The sequence below is a fragment of the Lepisosteus platostomus genome, chromosome 12 (assembly GCF_059453375.1).
Source record: "Lepisosteus platostomus isolate fLepPlt1 chromosome 12, fLepPlt1.hap1, whole genome shotgun sequence".
NCBI lineage: Eukaryota > Metazoa > Chordata > Actinopteri > Semionotiformes > Lepisosteidae > Lepisosteus > Lepisosteus platostomus.
The window spans coordinates 38,394,572-38,419,288 of NC_142622.1; the positions used below are offsets into that span (position 1 = coordinate 38,394,572).

The 24,717-nt window shown below is 34.4% G+C and overlaps 1 protein-coding gene and 1 long non-coding RNA gene across 2 annotated transcripts in view; one reads left to right on the forward strand and one right to left on the reverse strand.

Annotated features, from left to right (window-relative positions):
- LOC148651513 (carboxypeptidase Q-like) overlaps window positions 1-24,717 on the forward strand; it is a 141,306-nt gene that overhangs the window by 80,259 nt on the left and 36,330 nt on the right. The window contains exon 5 of the mRNA XM_088601879.1: window positions 22,110-22,221. Within this exon, the coding sequence (XP_088458005.1) occupies window positions 22,110-22,221 (112 nt within the window). The remainder of the gene's footprint in view (window positions 1-22,109; window positions 22,222-24,717) is intronic.
- LOC148651514 (uncharacterized) overlaps window positions 1-24,717 on the reverse strand; it is a 49,826-nt gene that overhangs the window by 23,904 nt on the left and 1,205 nt on the right. The gene's annotated exons all lie outside the window — the stretch shown is intronic.

The window sequence follows — 24,717 nt, forward strand, 5'->3', positions numbered from 1 at the left end:
CTGACCAGGTCTAGTGCAAGTGTTCACATTACTCCTATCCTGGAGTCCTTGCACTGGCTTCCGGTCAAATTCCGTGAAAACTTTAAAATCCTCATACTCACCTATAAGGCTCTGCATGGCTTGGCACCTCAGTACCTGTCTGAACTATTATCGCCCTACTCCCCACCTCGCAACCTCCGCTCTTCTAATTCTGCTCTCCTTACTGTCCCCCAAGCCCATCTACATTGTATGGGTGACAGGGCCTTCTCCTGTTATGCCCCCAAGCTCTGGAACTCTCTCCCCAAGGATATCAGAGAGTCACCTTCTCTAAACTCCTTCAAATCCAGACTCAAAACCCTCTTCTTCAGAAAAGCCTTTACTTAACTGGTTCCATTCTTCACCCCTCTGCTTTTCTTAGTACCACCATCCACGGTCTCCTCTATATATTGTAATTGTGTTTTATCTTGTGTTTTCCTCTTATTTATTGTTGTTGTCATCCTGTAAAGTGCTTTGAGAAGCCACCTTTAAACGCGCTATATAAAATAAAGTTTATTATTATTACTACTGTATGTACTGTGTCTAATTTTGTCATCAACAATGTCTACAATGCTGGGCAAAATAATAGAATTACCTGGTCACCAGGAGACATCTGCCTATTTAACATTTGAATTTATTTAAATACACAGTTTAAAACAGAAACTCAGGGGGAAGGTTAGATCCTAATCTTCTTCTCATCCTACATACTGTGTACATTATATACTGTACTGTATATATATAATATACAGTATATAATATAAAATTTCTGTAGTTAGCAACCCATTATGAATTTGTTTTTTCTCAACATTCTGTAATTTGTGATTTTGAAGGATTTGCAACTGTCTTGAGAACTACCGTACAATGAGGTTCACCATAGAGAAACATTATTAGAATCCTCCGGAATAATTCTTTTCTGATTTGCATTGCCTCATTGAGTGTAATTCCAGAACATAATCTCTGGTGTTCCCTGACACTGCACAGCAATGCCAGCCCGACACCCACAGCAGAAGCATTTTATTCAGCTTTCTTTGCTTCATTCTTAAGAGTTGGCATACCCAATGTCAAGGCTGAAGTTTGAAGTTGGCCAGAATGTTCATGTTATAGAATAATGACACATATGGGTAGCGTGTGTTCCTCTGTAATTGCAATATTGTCAATAGTGAAGGCTACGTCAGTCCTCTTTTTAATGCTGTATTTCAACCGTTTGTGCCATGGTTTTTCAGTTTAAAGAAAGCAGCAGATGGCTTGACAGTGCATATTTCAGACAATGCATATAGAGTATGTCTTTGTCTCACTTTCAGTGATATGTGGGTTGTGGTTATGAGTCAAGTTGTTAAGGTTACAAATTTGAGGGGGTGCTTTATAAAGAAAATCACCAACTCGTTTAATCTTTAAATGCTAAAAGTGGACTAGGTGGTCCAGTTAAATGGAAGACAGTTCTATTACCAGGTTCACAGTTCATGTCTTGGGTCTTCTGCTGATTCTTTTTGTCTAAGCCTGAGCAATTTATTACATCTTTTCTTGCAAATGAAGCTGCAGCAACAATTGCTAATGTAGTTCCACACATAACGTCTGCATACCTCTTTAGGGAACAAAATGTCAATTAGAATGAGTAATCATCAATTGCAAAGCTCTATATAAAGAACACATTTTTTCAACTTTTGTTTTGGACCATTTCCGGTTTTAGTCACTGAGGTCCAAAAAAAAATCGCTTTTAGAATCTAAAAATCTAAAAAAAGTTAAAACAAAGCATTTCAATTGTAGCATTCTGACATTTTCATGCACTTTCATTGTTAATGTGGTACTTCTATCTGTGCTTGTACTGTACGCACAAACCTGTAAGGGCAGAAAGTTAAACATCTTAAACATTTACATTTATTTTCTCTTTATTTCAAAGTTTTTCCTGTAAATTGTGATCAAATGCATAGCAGGCTTTTCAGTATAATGTCCTCATAATATTTTCTTATCACTTGTCAGCACAAAAACAAAAATAAAAAAAATAAAACATGGCATTTATATGTTAGCTGTGAATAGTGCTTTTTAAAAGGCAATGGGAGCAGCTGCTGAGCCTAAATTAAAAGTAAAGTGCTGTTTTTCTGCTGAAAGCTATGTTTGATGCGGTAAACCGTTCCAGGAGTTTATGAATGAATATTTAAAAGGCTACTGTGAGGGGAAAAAAGCTTCTCTATCTTTCATACAAACAGTCACTTAACTCAGGGCTACATTTTAGATTCTCTCATAATCTGAAGTGGTAACCAACATAGAAGCTACCTGTTTTACAACTTGGCCTTAAAGTTATTTTAAAATTTTCATCAGAACACCTCTGTTCCCAAGGCTCTAGTAAGTATAGTAAATATCAAAATATTTACAACTTAAACCCAGCATCTGCGAGAAATTATACCGTTGCCACCAACCAAGTTGTTTTTAGTTGAAAAGCAAACCAGGAGTTTCCATGAAAAGATGCCAAAACAGGCATTTCATTGAACTATGCATTTAGTTGAATTCTGCAACTTATAATTTGTGAGGAAGAGACTTCATTCTTTTTGATTACAGTACACATTTTGTAAGAGGAGCTGGTAAAGTTTTGAATAGGACTCAGGGCAAAAAAACAAATGGGTGATTATATTTGGTCTACAGCTTTGCACTTGTTGTAAAACCTTGTAAACAAAATTACTGAGGTCCGTATGTTTTTTCGGCTGTAGAAACATATGGTAGATGACTCTTATCAGCACTCATTGATGTGAAATTAGGATGTTTTATGAGATTTGGGGTTTAAAAATGGTCATCATGAAACAACAATAATATTTTGTGTAAATTTCATTTTCTGTTGTGTCAAAATTCAAACCTGTAATTATTGCACACTGAAATACTTCAGAAACACAGCCATTCAAGACAGACATTAAGTGACATAAAGTTACATTAACTTTATAATGTAGGTTTTGGCTATGACATTGATTCATTCTTTGTAACCAAGGTACTCGCTAAGGCATTATAAATTGATTCTGATTGATACAGCATGACATTGATTCTGGACTGAAACCGAATGCCCTGAGTGAAAATTCTTGCTGTGTGGGAATGAGGTATGCTGTGCTCATAAATGGTTATGCTGATACTGGTGTAGCTGTAGCAAACTGTAGAGCACCAGTCTAAAAATGTTATCAGTGTAATAGTGCACAGTACGATTATCATTAACAGCCTCCCATAGTTTTATGTTACTTCCACCAAAACAACACTGTTCTATTTCAGAGATCTCAGTGAACATTATTTTCTACTGCAAGATTCAACACAGAATTAGGATTTATCAGAAAACAATCTTTTCCAACATCCAGTCATCATATGATGTTGATGTTTACACTGCTGTTGAACAGCCCAGTTCTGAATTTTCCATTATATGGGTACCTGGAATAAACAATTATTGAGTTTTACAGTCTTCTGGTTGCCCATTTGTGGCTACTACTTTTAGCTCCTGCCGGCTGGTAGTTTTTTGGTGGAATCTAGTAGTGATGGATTAGTGGAACCAGCATACCCTGGCATCAGGATTCCAAGTTTACTCTTTAATGAGCTGTGCATAAATTGTTATTAAATCTGTTTAGCTATTTGTGCTTGCAAACCTACAATTGTAGATTTTATTACTATACAGTACATTTTCTGTCTCACTCTTTATCATGATTATCCTACTCATGAAGTAAGACAGTGTGCGACGTGATTTCTTACCTTTTCATCATCAGATTTATCATAAGCTTTCATCAAATCATACAAGTTAATGTTTTAAGAGTTAGGGGGAAACATGGTGCTTTTTTAATGTTATTGAATTTACTGTAGAATAGCCAGAAAGGTTAAATCATTCATGGTGTGTATTTAACATGTAACCTGCCCCCTTCAAAAAACAGCCTAAGCTACATCTTCAATACTTAAAATATAAAATAAAATATTTTTTAGACTTCATTTTCCTGATTGAGATGTGCTTTTGTGCTTGAGATATTATATAACTTTTAGAATCCTTATTTGTTCTTAATTTTGTTTTAGAAAAACCTAAAGTGCTGCAATTCACTTGCATTGTATGAAGCAAAAATCTATGAAGAACTATAATGTGGGTGTACAGTAAAGCATATCTCTTTAATATTTTTAAGCTATTGACAATATTTTAGTTTGAAGTTTGCGTGAATGGGGATATTAATCTTATGGGTCACATTTGTTTATTTAAAAAACAATTCTCCTGGATCCAAAGTGCAGAGAATGTCTTATTCATGATCTGTGCATATAAAGGTGTACTTTCTTCTTTCATAGTCTGATACTGCTTTTCATGGGCATTTGATGACAAATATTTAATCACTTATACTGTAAATGACATTCCTAAGCAAATAGATTAGTATCTTAGCATAGGCATTATTGAACATCACAAACTTAATTTCTTGTGGAATACAAAAATGGAAAAAATTACTGGACTAAGCTCAATGCTTAGAGAATAATTCTTGAAAAGTATTAGATCCCAGTGTAAATGGAACCTTTAATTTTAACTAAACACAAACATACAGTAAAGTAAATTGAGTTTGATACAGGTTTTTTCTTCTAATTATAAAATGACATTTTGACCAGCTGATACAAGAATGATCTTCAGTCATGAGACTGGAAACATTAACTGCTTTGATAGCTTGGTGGGTGGAGGAATGGACAGATGAGGAGGCAATTCTCTACTCAATTGCTCTGTAGCTCTTAAGCCTCTCAAATCTATCCACAACAGCAGTCATATCTAAGCCAAACATATGTCATGAGTTCATTTATTGTCTAGCAGCTTTTCTAAAAAGACTTCAAAGTATTAAAAGGTGAAACCATCTCCCCAATGTTACTCGTCTAAGGTGGCTTTAAAAAAATATCCAAAACTACAGCACATTACAGTATCTGTAAAACAGTCTGTGGCAAATTAAAGTCTAACATACTGAATTCATTTGAGCCATTCATTATATCCACTTAAAATAATGGAAAAAAGCAAAAGTTTCAGATGGTTATATCAAATTTTCAATAAACAGGCAATCAAGAATAGAACAATGTTAACTAGGCATGCATTTTTTTTGGGGGGAAAAGAAAATTACTTCCCTGTGCTTTGATAATTTGGATAATTTAGCAGAACTGTTGCTAATTGCATTCTTCATACAGTTTTTTAAAATTCCATTAATGATATCTAGCGTGGGTGGCATGGTGGCGCAGTGGTTAGCATTATTTGGGCCCTGGGTCCAATTCCAGACCTGGCGTGCTATCTATGTGGAGTTTGTATGTTCTCCCTGTTTCAATGTGGATTAAACAATATAATCTGCTTTACAATATGTTTTTAACTTTGAAGTAAGGAAGAAAAAAATTAAATGGTATCAATATTCTATTGATAATACAGTCACTTGCATTAATATCTGGTTAACTACAAATCCATGTTGTGGATGTTAATGACCTGGGGTCTTTCTATAAACATCTTTGATGAGCTGCTTGGATCAATAACTTCTTCCCAACCACATTATGTGTCTACTGTCATCCTCTTCTTCTTATCCTTGCTTATATTATTTTGTTCTTCTGGTATTCTCTGCAACTAGAGAGACACACCGTCTAGAGTCTGTCAGAATCCTGTAGATCCAGTAAAGTACATACAGTATATAGAGAGAAAATAGGGAAGCTCAAGTGTCCTGTATGTTTGCTGTCATTTATTTCCATGCAGTATATGTATATTATCTTGTTCACATTAGACTGTTCAGAAGCCATGGCTACACTATCTCACAATCTCTGTTCCACAAGCATACAGTACCATTTTTAAAAGGCTGATTGCATTTAATAGGCATTTTTCTGTGATTAGCTTCATTATTTGTATTTCCCATGTACTATTTTACAAGAAAAAAGAGTGAAAGAGCTGATCTGCATTTCCAGCGCTAATGACATGGTATGTATTTCTTTATTTAAATTGGTATTTTAAATTATGGGGCCATTCACATCTCCAATTATGGAGATTTTACCTAACTCCTAGCAGGAGGAGAAAAATACTTTAAATCATTCACTTATACAAAAGATTAGTGTGCATTTGTACAGAAAAGTATAAAAGGTGTTATGCTTCTAATTTACCTCATTTACTCAACGAACCTACAGGTTGGATTGTGTGTACATTTGGAAGGCTAAGGATAACTTTCAGACTCAATTGAGACACAAAGGTTTTATGAAAATCTGAGATGAGCCAGTTGCTAATTGGTAACATAGTCCACTGCTGGTTCTTTTAAACAAGCATCAAGAGACCAGAGGCAGAGAGTACAGGGGGAAGAAATTAAATATGATCATATATAGCGCCTGCAAAAACATTTGCAGCTTCCAATGATGTCCCATCTCGTTGAATTACCAGTGGTGTGTAAACATCCATCCATTTTCTAAGTGCTTCATCCAATTCAGGGTCATGGGGCAGCTGGAGCCTATCTTGACAAGCAATGGTTGTGAGGAGGGGTACACCCTGGATGAGATGCCAGTCCACTGCAGGTCATACACAGACATGCACACACTCACATCAGGGTCAGTTTTCCCAGAAGCCAGTTAACCTACCAGTATGTCTTTGGACTGTGAGATGAAACTGGAGCAACTATCGAAAACTAACACAAGCACAGGCTGAACATACTGTACAACCTCTACACAGATACTGTAGCACATCAGCTCTGGAAATGAACCCTGGGCTCAGTGCTGAGAGCCAGCAATGCTAACCATTGTGCCACCATGCTGCCATTTGTAAACATTTTTAAAACAAATATTTTAAAACCTGATTGCTCAATCTGAACACTCTTATGGATAGAAGTCCTGAATTAGTCCACTTTCATATAAAGCCAAGGTGCTTTGAATGCAGCAGTGTTTTTGATAAAGCAGTGGTAGTCACTTCACTAATCAGAAGAGCCATTGTAATGTGTGAAAGGGCAAAAATAAGAGTTGAGTGGGTTTTCATAAAATACAATTATTGGTGACTATATCACCTCAGAAACTGATGATCCCTCCCCACTCTTTGGAGCTGAGATTTGGACAACACAGTGAGATACAGGCGACACCTCCAGATGCTGTAGAATTATAATCCATATTGCCTGAATCCAACCAGAAGACAAACAAACTAATAATAGTGTCCTCTACAAGTCATCACAATTGGCATCAAGTCAACGGTCATCTGAAATCGACTCTTTCCTTGAGATGTCCAGCTCCAGACTTTGTCTCTGAGCTCAGAAGGGTAGAGAAAGCATCTCAAAGCTATTTTAAAGGTGAATGTGAAGATGTGAAACATTGACTCCACCTTGTGGGAGACTATTGCCCAAGACTTCCTTATATGAAGGAAGACCTTTCTGCAACCAACCCAGCACTTACTGTACAAAGAAATCCAGTATACAGTGACAGCAGTAGATCTAGAGGTAAGAAACAGGTGAAACAGCATTGTTCTGGACCAGCTCAACAACTGAGAACCAGTCATGCTATGCACATACTCATGCTGAAACTACAGCATGCTCATATACAGTACTGTACACGTGCTCAGACTGCAGCAGAGCCCATCTCTGCTACAGTAGATTGGTTTCATCAGCCATACTAGAACTTACGGATAAGATGATTATGGAACACAACTGCTGTGAGGAATGCCTTACTTAAATTATTTCAACAGGAATTGATGTTAAGTATGTTTACTGTAAAATTGTTTTGAATGTTATGTCAAGCATTTTGGAATATTTCATATCCTCTTTTTATATTTCAAATTAGTTATTATTCATTGTGTCATTGAAATAATATAATAGAAATAATACACCATTATTCTCTAGATTTTCATTAAACCTCTTTATGACATAAAACGTGCTGTGCTTTTTTTTTGGGTGGTGACTGACAATTCCGAATGCCTTTCACTATAAGACCTGCATAGCCATTGGGAGAGCTTTCATGCACTTATATAAACAGAGAGCATAAGACATATGGCTCCACAAGAGTATGGTAAGAAAAGTCCAGAACATGTGGTAGGGAAAAATGGGAAGCTGTATATTCTTGTTAAGGCCATGTGAGTGGAACTGTTACATACTGTATCAGTCTTCAACAAATCAACTGTTTCATTGGAATTCCCATCCACAGTAGCATGCGCATGTGTAACTGTGGAATTTAAGAAAGGTTTAGATACTGTTTCAGTCTGAAACAGCTTTGGGTACATCTCTCAGCGTAAAAAAAACCCTGTTTAAAAAACATTTAAAATCTGTCGTTACATTTTGCAGCCAGAAACATTATTTTCCAAGCTCTGCAATATATAATTATCTAAAATGTTTCTTTTCTTGAATAATTATTATTTATGCTTCTGTGATTTTGTACTTGTCTTTATTTGTGTTCCTGTACATTATGCTGTTGAAAATAAAATAAAAAATCAGTTACACTTTCCAGGAGCTGTTCACAAGAACAATTTATACAGTACACTCCAGTTCTTTGAATATAATAGACCAGATCTGTCAGTGTAATTCAGTATATTGTTTCCTTCGTGTCTACCTATTGTACTTAATGCAACAACAACAAATGTGTAGTTGAAAATAAATATCAACAGTGCCTTGATGTGGCAGTTTTTCCTGTGATTAGTCTGGAAAACAGTGGTTTTCTCTTATGCCCTAGCAGTAGTGCATCAAAATTACAGTACCTATACCTTGACACAAACAGTTACTTTAACAGTTTAGTCCTACTTTACTCCCTATGAGTTTGAGATAAGTTCCATGTTACTGTGACTCATATCCAGGAGTAAGCAGCTTCTTGATTATGTATGAATGATTTGATGCCCAGTGGTGGGAGGCAAGGAGACTTCAGTGGAAAACAGTATAATGTGTACAGATTTCTGTTCATGACAAATTGGACATGAATGTATTTGACTTGGTTAAATACAAAATGTATGCATTTCATTTATTATATATACAAACTATTGTAATATAAACATTAAAGAATATCCAGCCGTCACATAGAATAAATGTAATAAGTGAAAATGTTATGTATAAAACACTCCTTTAAATGTTTTTGGATCTAAAAAATTATAAAACTGATTTATTACAATAATGTTTTCAGAGTATTGCACCAAAACATCAGCTTGATTTTCTGTGTTTTTTTCAAAATCTGTTGAAATGCAAAAAAGGAATAACATTTTTTGGGAAAACCAGATGTTAGAGTTAAGAAGGATGTTTAATGTATCCAGCAGTCTAATAAATATTTAGGCCAGACAGCCTATTGACTTTATTAGGAAAGCACATGTACTTTTTGCATAATATGCACGTGCACTATGTACAGAAAGAAATTCTGGCAGGCGTTATCAGACACGGTGGAAATAATCAGGAGTGTTAAAGTGTTCCACTTGACAGAGCTATATAAAACTGTGAGCAAAAATGTTGAAAAAAGTCCTGTGTGGTGTGTGGTGCTTTGGAAGTGTTGTCAGTCAGCCATTAAAAGAGGCTTAGATAGATGGAAATAAATATAAATTGCATATCACCAGCAATCTGTAGTCCTTTGAGGCAAATCCTTTGAATCCTTAGTAGTAATAAAAAGCATTAATAGTTTTTGGTGAAAAGCAAAGAAAACTATACTAGTAAAAATAAAAGGGGGTGTGATTCTCTCCTTGTGGCATGAATCAATGCTGTCCTTTGTTCTACAGGACCTACAGACTCATTATCTCGATCATGAATCTACAGATGCACAAGAATACTTACATTCATATTGTGATGTCAGACTGGCTTCCAGTCAAGGTGAACAATAAAAAAGAAAAACTTCATTGGATTGCTGCCTCCTCTCGCTTAGATAAAATAGACGGAACAGAGGCTTGATGAACACAGTGGTTTTTCTGATAATGTCCCATCCCTGGATTGTACTAGCAGTTGATACAGTGCCTTCACATTTTGTGAAACTTTAAAATCATCCAACATTTTTTAAATGTAATATTTCATTTCAAACCTGAATACTTACACTTAAGAATTCTAAGGGCTGGTTTGGTTACAAAAAATGTAAGTTGAAATTTTACAGAAAAAAACAGGAATCCGGTGTGTATTGTGTACAGAAAGTATTCAGATCTGTGAGTTGAATTATTGTTGGAAGCACCTTTGAGAGAAATTACAGACACAAATGTTTTTTGGTACGTCTCTGGCTGTACACTGGCTTGGTGCACTTTTCGCTCATTGTTTTTTTGAGTATTTTCTCAAGATCTCATATATTGATGGGGATTGCTTATAGACAGAAGTTTGTGAGTGTTTCCACGGATTCAAGTCAGGATTTTGACTGCTCTAGGTTTTGCTCTAGGATTTGCCAGTACTTTGCCACTTCTAATGGAACTCTAACTCTTTAAAATTCTTCCTTTGTCTAGGGGTGGCATCCTGAACCAGTTTCCTCATTGCTTGGCTTTTTGGTTTGGAGGGACAGCCTGTAGTGTCAGGGTCCTTCCACTTCTTAATGAGTGACTTCACTGTGCTCAAGAGGATACTAAAGGTCTCTGAAATGTATACATACACTTCTCTTATGCCTTTATACAACTTTATTCCTGAATTGTTTGAAAGCCTCCATTGTCTTCATGATTGAAGCTGTGCTTGAAATTCAATAATTGACTGAGAGACCTTACATATATTCCGTTTCTTTACATGGATGTTTTGTGAAATCACGTAAATCACACAAGCAGAGGTCTTTTAACTTATTATGTGTCTTGTTAAGTTAAGTTTTTGCACACTGTTTAATACAATACAATGTACAGTATATTTTATTTCTTGGTAATTCAATACATACTTTTTTACATACATTCATACTGGAACAAAATTATTATTATTTTTTAAATAAAAGTTGTGATTTCAAATGACAAGAACTATTGACACCTTTACATTCAGAATGTAAATTCAGTATTTAGTTTCATACTCTTATTGAGTCAGTAACTGCATAAAGTGTAGAACCCTTTGAGCTCATCAACTGCTCAGGTACTGTACATCCTGAGCCATATTTTTCTGTCTTTGCATCACATCGTTGGGTTTTACAGTTCGCTGCTCAGCTAAGCACAATACAGATATGGCCTTCATATCTGGGGAATGTGTGTCCCTTACAAATAATCCTCACCTTTCATGTTCACTGAAAATGAAAAGAAATAAAATTAAAACAAATTTAAAATGGAAAATGCTCCAGCCAAAAAAGATTATAAGAATTGTGTGGGAAATAAAACAAAAAATGACCTTTCACACAACGCAGGACATGCACAGTATACTGTATATTGTTATTTTCTGCAGTGGTGTTGCAGATAAAACCTTGGCATAAATACAAGAATTATAGCCTTTGCTTTCCAAACATGTTCAGTGTTTTCAAGGATGATATGGCAATATGAGCAGAATTCTCTTACATGAAAATATGTTTATTATAATTTTTTTAATTAACATGGGAAGAAAAGCTCTTGTACCATGCTAAGTTATGATAATAAGAAATGTGACTACAGAGGTTCAGTAGCTATTTGGTTCAGGTAGCTCATCTATTGCTAGTTGTAATTTGTTGCCAAGGATCTCATTCAGCTGTTGCATGAACAAAACAAGGTTGTCGACAACGAGGTTGGGTAACTAAGGATGCCTAAAATGCTCTGTGCGAGAATGTGATTCCAGAACTCTATTTTAAATGCAGTTTAAAATCATAGCTAACCCTTGTATCTTCTGGTTAGTGTTTTTCTTTTTATCCTGAAGTACTCTAATTACTTTGTTAATAACTTCCAAATTTTAAAATATTCAAATCAGATCCAATGGCAGCTTTCTCTAATCAAGACAACAGATTATCACTTTCTTTTCTCCTCAGAATAGGACTTTCCTTTATTTATGTATCAGGTCATTCTTTGAAGTGATTCCAGAACAGCAATATTTAATTTGTAAAATGATGATCAAAATGAACAATATTTTACATGATATTCTAAGTAAGACCTTAATAGTTTATTATATAGCTTTGAAATAGCATCCCTGTTTAATTCTACATTTGCAGGATTTGCAGTTTTCTTTCAACACTCTGCATGTACAGTATATCTACATAATAAATATGCACATCATCTTACAGGTGTCTGAATTTTGTGCAACTGTTTTTGAATTTTCTTCACAGCATCTACAAAGTGGTATCTTCCTTCTTTGGTATTATCTGCAAATTTGACTAATAGGTAGATCGTAATACACAATCCTGTGGTTCTCCACAAATTACAGTTCACCTCTTATTTGTACTGATTTTTATGAAGATGCATACCTTGAATTTATGCCATCCACAGTTTAATAATTAATCTGTAATGAGGAACTTGACCAAATGATTTCTTAATATCAAAACACGGCGAATCATATACTCTGTTTATATCCTTTAATGTTGTTGCTTGTTCAGAAAATATTTTGATTTAATTGAATTAAATTATTATTTTTTGCCACACAACAATTGTTGGTGCAGTTTGCTTTCGGTACAGCAAGAGCAGACTGCAGAAGCAGACATTCAACACTAAATTAAAAAGCAAATACAAATTGAAATGAAGAGACAGGCAAAACACAATCACATGCATACTGCACGCAAACATTAACCTTACATTCGGCAAACAGGATTGTAAAAGAGAAGCTCAGGAGAGGCTAAATACAGTAGCTGAAGGCAGAGAGTCGAAACTTCGTATGGCAGTGGGAAAGAAGATGAGGTTGAAGCGGGTGGTTCTTGAAAAGATCGATTTAAAGTGTTATCCCAGAGGAAGGAGCTGAAAAAAGATTATGATCTGGATGAAATAACCTTGTAGGCACGATTAAAGGTAGGGCTTGTGAAAGGGGATGAAGTGGTGGTGATAGTGGGGTGGGGGGTTTCACAGCCTTTTAGTTTTGAGGCTTTGGAAAAGTTTTTTGCCTTTTTTCTATTTTATAAGATGGAGTTTGCTAGTTACCACCTCATGGCTCCTGCATCTGTTTGCCTTTAAGTTGTGTGTTATGTTTCTGAGTCAGCCATCATTTAATACTAGGCATCAGAAAATGTATACTGTGCCATTCATTATTTCTTGGGAAATATTAAAATAAAAAGTGATTACTGCTTTCCTTGGGTCAGTTTGAAAGCCTTAATATTTCAGACAAAGCATGCATGTCGTAATTCTAAATAAACATAATCTAACACGTTTGGTGTCATCTTTGTTTGTACCAGTACTAGGAGTAAATTTAGACAAAGACACATGGCAAAATATGTTCTTCAAATTCAAAAGAATTTAGATGAGGGAGACAAAATCTTAAATTTGTTACTTCTTACAGTTTTCAGACTCTTATATGACAAACATGGACAGACACAAATGGAAAACTGGGTGGTTTTAGTTTTGTTCAATTACTGAAGTATTGCTAAATGTACTGTAAATGCTCTTACTTGGAAATACAACTTAGTTATAATAGATGAAGGTGGTGTGTGTGAGAAACCTAATGAATAAACAATATTCTTGTGATTGCTGCACATTTTAATTTTGTAAGATTTCTTAATTAAAATAAGAGTAAGAGACTGAATATTTGAATGTTACTGTAGGTTGAATTGAGGCATACTAAATAGGTAATATTAAAAAAAACAATAAAAAAAATTAGCATCAAAGCATGGCTTTTCACAGAAACTGTAAAAAGGCACAAAAAGTGGTAATGTCGGGATTTTGTAGAGGCAAATACAGGTATAGAATAGAAGAAAAGCCAAAAATTGTACTGAGAGAGACATCAGCAGTCATGCCAATGACTGTCTAGACAAATTAAATTTCTCTAAAATTCTAAAAAGCCCAATAGTAGTAGTAATAATAAATCTTGCAAGAATGTTGCCAACTAAAAATTGAATTGTGCTATTGAAGACAGAATTGGAGAGAGAAAAATCAGTGAAAGAAAAATAAGATGGGACATTATATCGAATCCTAAGAGAATGACGTTCTTTTCACAAATGCAACGTTACCCACTGAAATTTGCTTTGTCTTATACCCAGAGTAAGCCCTAGGTTTTTGTTCATTTTCATGGTGGACTAGAAAACAGTTTGTAAAATAGGAACACCTTGCTGTATGCTGTTCAAATTCTATATTTACATAGAAAGCAAGTCTGTAAGTCTGTCATTTTAATAATATCCATTAACTGAAAAGCATTCACTCTTCAGTTAATAGATAACATTAAAATGATGGACAACACCAATTGTGCATCAGATAAAGTAAAAAAAAAAACATACGAACTGTAAAATTAGTATTAATATTTTTTGCAAAGTCAGTTGTTTCAAAATTAGATTCAAAGTCAAAGTCAGTCAGTCTGCATCTCTCTGCTGCTCTCTTCTCTATATTTTTTGAATAGCGTCTCTGGTTTCTTGTGTGACAGAAAAACCACATGTCTATAATATAGGAAGCTACAGTGCCAGCCAGCATGACGTGTATTAGCATAGACCTATTTGTGGTAAGTAGATGGCTATAAGAGATAGGCCACTTTTTGAAGAAATGTTGAGCTCTGTATGTCTTTTTTCCCATTTTTGGAATAATTTATTTTTGTGGCAATAAAAAAACAAGCACTGGAAAGTGCTTGGAAATAATATTTGAATTGGCCCATCTAATGTTTTTTTTTTTTTTACTTTAACATTTTTTTCTGAAAGCATATAAATAAAACAACTCTGGGGCTTTCAAGTGGTGATTTAAGTTTTTGAGTAAGAATGCCATTCCTCTTTCCTCAGAGTGACAGGAAGCAATTATCAAAGCTTAAGGAATTTTGTTGCATATGTAAATTACCATGTGAAAGTGGGTTTTGCCCACTTCACAAACATCAGATGAAAATAAGGTCCATAAATAAGAGCAAATAAAATTACAACTGAAAGCTTCATTAACCAAGTGTTTGTGACAAACATATGTCTGATGGGTTGGAAAATGTGGTGGCAGACATTCATTTTGGTAAAGATAACAAGCATAATCTCATTCAAAATATGTAAAATATGTACATTAATTATTGAAAAGAACCTTAAACTTCTCAATGTCCGATTTATACTAACAATTATTTCTTTGTAACTTTATATCGTCTTAAATTGAGTGATTTTGAGCTTTCCAAAAGTGTCAGTTAAAATAAAACAGAATATTATCATTTCAACGGTTTTAAATCCTATTGGGAACATTGGATTTCTTAGAGTTAATTGGTGTCACTTCCCCACAGACAAGTATACTGGTATCCTTTTGTAACGATCCTCTTTATACACAAGCAGTAATTGTCCTGTGGTCAATAAGCATAATAAGCAGTTGGGAAGGTTTACAGGACCACATTTGGGGATCAAAGTGGATAGGTTCAAGCCACTGACTGATTGATCATTTCTAAATGCTGTGCTATCAATGTCAGTGTTAAAATCTTGTTTCCACGTTATCACCTCTTTGACTTCTGATTGAAGCAGTGCATAAAATATCGTACACGAGAAAATTGTTGATTTGAAGTATTGATTAACAAGCCCTCATGTTTTCCCAAATCCTACCATTGTCTGTTTGAGCCTTTCAAGTGAATATTCCTCTCAGTGATATATATTTTTAGTCATAGTAGAATGATCTACTTAAAGTCTTGAAGTAAGACATTCTGAAAACTATCCAATTTAATTGACAATCAGATCACTACACTGGTAAATCACTACAGTTTTGTGACACATTAAAAAATTAAAAAAAACATTAATTGCAATGTATGTGATTACACACAATCTTGAGCTCTGACAATAGCAATGCTTTGTTTGCTTTTCCCATATGATGTGAAAAATTATACCCATTGTTTTCTGGTGTTGTACAGTATCATGGGACTACCAGTGTGCAGAGATGTGTTTTAAACTAAATCTCTTTTACATGTTGGTGACATTAATTTGAGATTAACAACTTTATGTCTCTAATTGACCCCTTTAATCTGATTTGTGAATCACAAGGAACATCTAGATAAATGTAATAAACAATTGTAAAGTTGCTATAAAACGTAGTCATTTAAATACCAAATTTCAGTACAATACTGATTTATATCACTATATAAACATTGGACATCTTTACATATTGTTAGATAGATAGATACTTTATTGATCCCGTGAGGGAAATTGCAGTGGAACAGCAGCTTAACACACACAACACAGCCACAGTGTTAGTAATTGAGGAAGTGGAAATGGTCATTCATTGTTGTTGGTTGTTGAACACCCACAACTGAAAAATACAGCTACAAAATAATACTTTGAAAAGATGTTTGATTTAGTCGTTCTGGTAGTTATTGGCATACACTTACCTATTAATGTAATCCTGTGATTAGATAGTGGGTTGAAGCTGACTTTTTGAGGGAACTTCAGAAGTGTCAACAAGGAATCATAACATAAGACTTGTTACACATTTTCTACCCCTGTACTATCTGTAAGAGTCATCTTGGAAATTGTATTTATCCTCTTTTCCACTCTGATCTCAGATGGTCCTGTCTATCCTGCTTTTGTCTTATGATATTATTCATCATGCAGTATTTTTAGTGCCCTCAACAAAATCTAAACATTCCACTCCTCATGCTACTCCTGGAAATGGATTACCACACTATCTGGCAAAGCCTTGAGCTATCAGTAAGTAACTGCCCAAATGAGGGTGATGCAATCATTCCTTTTTCCATCACTGAAATCATACTCAAAACCCCCCAAAAGTGCAGTGCACACATTCAATATCCTATCTCTATTACTGTAAATAACCTACAAAAATAACAAAAGATACTGTACAGAGCTGATGAAAACTGAAGAGAAGTGTAAAATGGTAACATTTTTTACTTTTGATTAAAGAAAAGGCCAAACTACTCCACAGAGATTTTCTTGTAATCCTTCCTCATGTCGGTGTGTTTCAGTACCAAAGGTTACTTCTTATACTGTAGGTAACAAATGTATTAGTAAAAAAAGCCTTTTACCATCTTAACATATACAGAAGATAATATTTTTTTAATATTGTCTTCATTCAGAAGACCTTCATTTATCCCACCATTTTCCTTCCTAGTTCTTCCCCTCCCCTGGCCTGACATTTTCTGTCGTTACTCTGATGCCACACTATTACTCCAGTTCTTCCATCGGTTTATTTTTGCTGAACATATCTATTTCAAAACACTCATTTTTGCTTACCACTGTCTTAACCAATATGCGCCAGTCCGTGTCCAATCCTTTATCTCTCCGTATACCATTGACTTTTCCCACTCCTACTCCACCAGGCTGTCTGTTCCTCCTCTTTACTTCTCCAGTTCCAAGGCCTGGATACGCAGTGGTGCAGTGAACCATCCATTGAAATCAAAATTGTGTAAACCACCTTTCAGCGTCTCCTTCAAGACTCTTGTGTATAGTCAGCTTTTATGATGTGTCTCACACTACTATGAACTCTTACCACTGTTACTGCACTTTGGTTTTTTGACTGTCCTTTACAGTTATTCAGTGAATTCTACTACCCACATGTTGTTTACTGCTCCATGGACTTTTTTAAAATACATACACTTAAAGAGCATGTGCTACCTTACTTTTTAGTTTTTTTTCTAGTTATTTTTATTATTTTCTGCTGTATGTGAATAATTTATTTTTGACTTTATGGATTATGTATATTTGGTAGGTCATCCTGAATAAGCGAATTTGCTAACCAGATCATAATAATCTCTACATTAACAGCAATGTGTAAAATAAACCTTTCTAAAAGACAGTAATTGACAAGCTTCCATAATCGGTTTATTGTAGGGAGTGGGGAAGCTACAGTACCTTACAGTAACCTCTACTGGATTATACAGTAGGTAGCATTTGCTATTTTCTCCATGGAAAAGCCTCTGCTTTATCTGTAGCTATTACATCATTACTTGATGATTTCTGCATGTTAACAGATGTAGATTTCTATTTTTATTTTCAGAGCACATTCAGAGGTTTCCTGAGACCATTTATATAACATTTTGATTTTGTGGTATGAACTCTTAATGTAGAGTCAGCGAGTCAGTGAGCCTACAGTATAGCAGTTGAGCTACACTAGCTCTAAATGATGTTGGTAGATTTCTTACTGACTGCATTATAGATTTTTTTCAATATAGTACTTTACAGAATTTATCTTAGTGCTTGGATTTAAAACTACTGTGAGTTGAGGTCTTTAATAGGCTCATACAAGATCCATGAGCTTGTTTCATATTGTTTCCTCCTGCTCGAGTGTTTTAATATATCCATAATATACAGTGTTTTCCATAAAACCCCTGCCAATAATTGGGATCACATTTAGATAAATTACAGGTAATTATATTTTTTTTCAAATGGACAATGTACATTGAAATTATTTTTTGTTTACATCATTACACAAAAAACTATAATAAGCAAACTAAACACTGTTACAAGGAGGATGAATTATAGCCAGACATTTATATGGACACAGTGAAAATGACTAATTTCAGAAGTATTCTGGAATCATTACATAACAGAAACATCCTTAGCAGGAATTATTGCTAGTAATACTTTCTAATAAGTACTGTATCTAACAGCTGTGAATAGTGTGATGGTATAATTTTGCTTATTCTTTCTCACAAAAGTGTTGCACTTCTGACATGTTAATTAAGAATAGTTAATAGTCTGCCATCATCAAGCCAGACCATTTTTAATAGATTCAAGACTTGAAGGGAAATCACTCTATTCTTTCTAATCTTACCACTTTATGCAGACACTATATGCATGTTTATATCTAAGGTTTATCTGTACTTTGTGCTATCCATTTATTTCAGTCAGTCCCAGTCTGCCCATTCCTTTCTGATGAGAATCATTCCCATAACAAGATGCTGTCATTATCTTTGCTTGACATCTGGGGCGGTACTTACTGGGTGATGTGTTGTGTTGGACTTTCATCAGGGTTTTAGACCAGTGAATTTAATTTTTATCTTTTCTGATCATCAAACTTTTGTGCCACATTGCCAGATATCAGCGGTGTTTTTCATAGAGATTTAAGTTCTAAAGTCTAAAGATATTAGGGTTTAAGCCTTTTTTTCTGTAAAGGGTCCTTATAGTACAGTATGTGCCACTTATCCAAATAGGCTTGTTTTGTATGCTGACTAAGATATTGTAGATGTATGAACAGTGATTCACATTCCAGACACAGAAATGTGCAAATCTTTCAAAGTCACTGTACACTCAATTTAGAAGGGTGTCCTTTTTGAGATAGTGTGTGGGTGGCATGAGCATATTCCTCTTCTTAATAATTGACATAAACTTTAATCAAACAGTAAAGTTCACATGATCAGTGTCTCTTTATTTCTGTATCACTGATTTGTTTCAAAAGCTTTTTGATCTTCTTGGTTGATTTTGTTTGTATCACTGTGAGTTGTGGCTTGTAATTTAATATGCAATAGGGTCTCCACATCTGCAAATTTAACATTAGCAAAATTGCTTATTTACGATTCATTCTGGGCAACGGGCTCTTGGATGGGAGAAGAGCACAGCGGGCTGAAAATGAGCTGAAGGTTGTTAACCACAACTTTCACATTAGTGGCTCAACGATCGTGAGACTAATCTAGCTAATGACTGAGCCTCTCCCTGCTGCCTGCCCAAATACCCACTACCCAGCATTTGCACCTCAACATGGTCATGTTTTTATATTGCAATGAGCACTCCAGGTCCTGTCAGCTGCATGGGGATGAAAGGCTAATGACGACTTTACAGGCTTACTGATAGATCTATTGCCCTTTTCATGACTAGGCTGGAAGCCTGGCTTTCATGTTGTTTAACCGATTGTAAGTTTTAATTACTTTTGTTTCTTTTAGATTATCAATGTTTAAATTATCTTAAATTATCTTAAAGCAAATTCATTAGTACATTAATTATCTTAGAAAGGAGGGTTACTTGTGCCTTTTAACGATACTACTGTAATACATTATGCAATGGTACAGTATAAGGGTGGAGTTGTTACACGAGAATTTGGCTATGAGGGTTCACATATCGAGACCTACTGTACAGTATATACTTAAGGAGACAGTTGTATTTAATCTGAAGTCATGTTAAACCACTTTGGTTACACATATCCCGAGAACATTACACTACTTTTGTGAGCTTTTTAATAGCATTATAATATCTCACAGCAACATCAAGATTGGGTTAATTCTCATGGAAGTTATACCTGATACTTATCTTGTAATGTTTTCATTTTCACAGCAAGTCATACAGAAATCCTATAGTGAATTTTTAAGACTAGTTTTGTTATTTTCATGTCTATTTAAATGTTTTTTTCTGAATCTGTATATGTGGAAAACACCTACAAATATATATTTCAGATATATCTGTGATACCAGTTCACTTTCACCTGTGTGCTTGCTTGCATCTGCACTTCATTAAATCTCCTGTCTCCTGACTACTGCAGGCTCCATGTCAGTGATGTCGGGATATTTGTGTTAAATAGAGCCCCCATTCACCTTCACCACTTTCACAGTTTCAGTAGGAATTCTATTTCTGATGCACATTTACTGCTTAAAGCTTAAAAATTAAACTGTCCTTTAAGATATACAGTATATAGTAATTAGTAAACATATATAGTATAGTAATAAATGGATATACTGTAGAATGTCATATGATTGGATAGTTTAATGACAATTTACTTTGCACTCTGAAGGATAATGTATACTTAAGTAATTGATTACAACAATTAAGTAATTATCCTTCCTGTAACTGTAACCCATGTTATTTAGAAAATTATTTTATGTAAATTGGTAGTATTCATTTATAGCACTAGTACCAAATTATTAATGAAATTAAATTGACATGAAGCTTTAAAAGACTTGGCATTAGAGCTGGAAGATATGTTTCTTTTTGTAACTGGAAAATGAAAGTTAATTACATTTTGAATTTTAACCATTTGTATAGTAATACAAATAAAGGAGGCAAGACTTGTTTTCCCAGTCATCAATGCGTTTAACATTCATGTGAGATTTTGTTTCTTCAGAAAGTAAAAGATTCCATTCTTACCGCTTAATGCAGACAATTCTGTATGGAACATTCCATACAGAAGCACTCATACCATTGCGGTATTATTCCTATTATTAACCCATGACCCAATCATTTCAGTATTGCAGTTACTGTAGAAAATCAGAACGGCAAGATATTTTTCCTTTCTTTTTTTACAGACACAGACTTTGTCTTTTGGCGTATACTGTATGTTGTAATTAGAGTTTCATAATGTGATATTTATATTTCTTTTATATCTAATTATAGGCATTCTACTGAGAGATAGAGATAGCAGAAAAAAAGAAACATTACATGTACTGTATATTATATGGGTTGCAAATGCAATATGGAAGATGCTGCAATAAAGAGGAAAGTTATTAATTAAATTAAATGTAGGATATGAAACATATACAAATATTAATTTAAATAACATTCTCTCCTCCTTTTTCATTGTAAGGTTATTTCCCTTTTTCTTTTGTGTTGTATATACTAAGTATTAGTTTTAATTATAATAGTTTATATAAATGCTAGAAATTAGCAGATAACTGCAAAGCTAGATTATTTAAAGAGTTACGCTCATTATGCAGACACCCTGTTTTTAGGAGTGTTTATCAGCACTTATTTTACTGTGCTTGGTGCTGCCTGAATGATTGAGCTGGCAGCTAAAGTATCTTGAACAGGTCTTTTCATTCAGTCAGTCATTTCATTTTTTTTCTAACTTCATTAATGTGCCACTGAAATCTGGTCTTGCTTCCATAGACTTAAAGTCTGCTGCTATCACACTTGTATTAAAATAAATAAATCTGGTACCACCAATTTGTTGTGTTTGCCATTGTTGTGTGTTATGTGTGATGTTATACACTATTATTTTATAAGTAAAATTGATTATATTATTTAAAAGGTAAAGGCAAGGTATGTGTAATAGGTTTGTGGTACCTTGATTTTACAAGAAATTCATACTCAAGTGGTTATCTACTGTATTTGTTTTTGTTGCCCATATTATAAATTGTCCACATAGAAGGACAAGTTCATACCAGCCATAAAATAAGATTCAGTTTTGGAAGGGAGTAACTCTATTTACCTATGCTGGTGGGGTACCTACAGTATCTGAGGTATGGACAATTAAAAGTTAGCAGAGTTCATTATTGAAGTCCCCTCATTTTAGACAACTTTGCTCCTGTTTTTAGGTGGTGCTAATCAGTGGACATCTGGACAGCTGGGATGTTGGGCAAGGAGCCATGGATGATGGTGGAGGAGCTTTAATTTCTTGGGAGGCACTTTCTCTAATCAAAGACCTGGGTGAGTACACCACACCACCTGCCCCTAAAGAAGGGGTGGGCAGTCTTGATCCCAGAGGACTAGCATGTCTGCAGGTTTTCATTTTAACTCTGAAATGGTTAGCTGGTAACAACCTAAATCAGCTCAACGTCTTCCAGCTCTTTGGATACTAGTGCTGTGAAGAAATACACACTGGTCCTCCAGGAGCAGGATTTACTCATATTAATTTCTAAGGTTTCTGCCCCTGCACATTTGCAGGTAACCCATTTGATAACAGAGCTTGAAGACTGCATTGCTCACGATGGTGCCCAAATGTCCATTTAGTGGTAATAATGACCAGTATACTGTGACAGGTTTGAAGATTGTCATGGGCCTGTTTCCTTCCAATTAATGCTGAATCATTGTGCTCCAGTTGTTATCACTGCAGAACAAGCAAAAAACGATTTTGCTGCCTTCTAATGGAGCCCAGTGATGTTTCCACATCTTTGGCATGGGGAGGGGGCCACTGTAACAAAGGCTTTAAATAACCCAACAGGCACTGCATACTGTAAATAAAAATCATTTTGCTCAAATGCAGTAGCTCCAGTATATTTATGCCAGATGTAAAAGCATTGTATTGAAGGCACTGCATGTATAAAAAGAGCAACAGAAGTTACTTATGTTTTGTACTATAGCTTAATATTCTTTTTATTGTATTATTGGATTTTTATACTCACACAGTGCACAGAGATACACATGATCAGGGCCCTGCAAAAGTATTCACCCCATTCAAATGATTTAACATTTGCTGAACTACAATATAAAGACGTATGCATTACATATTTTTAAGTTCATATCTTTAATTAAAACTGGTTAGATAAGTCAATATTAAAAAAAGTTAATAGGTCTTAACATTCTTGCATGTATGTACACGTATTTCTAACTTGTACTGTAAGCAGTACTGATGTTAATTAAAAATAAACCATTTCATTTAACAGATTCACAAAAAAGTGTTTAACATCTTTACTAAGACGTTTACTCTCTTATGCAGTACTTTATTCAGTTTATTAAAATTAGATTTTAGATATACATATCATGTCATTTTTGTATATGTTTCTAAAATATTTTAATCTCAATGAATAAAAAATACTTAAAAGTTAAAGTAAAGCTTTTTAAACTGTTTTTTGTTGTTACATATTATGTAGTATAAAGCAAAATTGATTTAACCGCAGTGTCATCAGCAAATGCTATAAAAATATGACCAAAAGTATGACACATTTGGCTATATACAGTACCATGGTTTCTTTTACATGAGTATTTTAAATACATTTTTTCGTGCCTTGTGTAGTTCATGGGGTTTCACATTGAAATGTGTAAAATGGAAGGAGTACTTGCTACCAATAGCAATACTTATTTTACTACAATAGAGAGAGATAACATGGTGATCAAGTTAGAAGGTTCTAAACTAAACACACTAGATCTGAACTTCTATTTTTCTAATATAGAAAAGAACCCCATTACTCCTCTTGTGAAGAGATTCATCTAAAACATTTTTGCTTTGCTGTTTTGTAGAACATAAACATGGCAGTTTGTTTCAAAGATGGTTTCCATATGTGCTATGGGAAGACTCTTGTAGTCATGTAGATTTAGTTGCAGTTCATTTGTCTTCAAAATCAGAGCCAGTTCTCTTATGTCTTACATACAAATAGGCCAGGCCCTCTTGGCTTTGAAAACAGGCCAAAGCGGCATAAACATGTCAGAGAAAATTCAAGTTTAGATTGTTTGAAATGCTTATTTAGAATCATGTTGGAAATACACACTGTCAGTATTCTCCCAGATGATATAGTGAGGCATTATTGCTTCTAAAGAATAGTCCTTTAGTTCTGGTTGGCACTGAGTAATTGTTATATGAAGAATCCCTTTGTGTAAAGTTTTGAAATGCGATTCAAAGCTTCTTGATATATTAGTCTTTACTATATTGGAAAGAAGAACATGAATTTCCACATCATTGAAACGACTTTACACTTATTTAATGAGTTTACACTATTTAATGGCCTGGAACATTACAATTCAGATTCATTTCATAACAGTTTCACAGTCTGGTCTAGTTTAATTTCTCTGTGAAGTTTAAATAATTCTGTACTTTAGCTGAATATAGTATTTGGTATAATAAGGGTAATAAAGTATCTAGTTATAGTGAGCTGTAGTTGCAAAAGGGCTCTTGTTTAACACTCCAGTGTATATGATACAAATGTAATGGGTCTCTCTACCTGTAAAATTATTTAGGATTCTTCAGGTTGAAGATATTAATATACTTATCTCACAAAAATAATAAAATATATAAATATTACAATTGTATTCTAGATACTGTATAAGGAAGTTTGAAAATCCAATGTACTGTGATGTCAAATTTAGTAGTAAGTGGAAACTTATTTTTTCTCTCTATAGTGATTAAATTTAATTGGCACTGCATGAGACAGCTGTTATCCAATAAATAAAAGCACAGCAAGAAGCTCTTTAACATTGAAAATTGAGTTG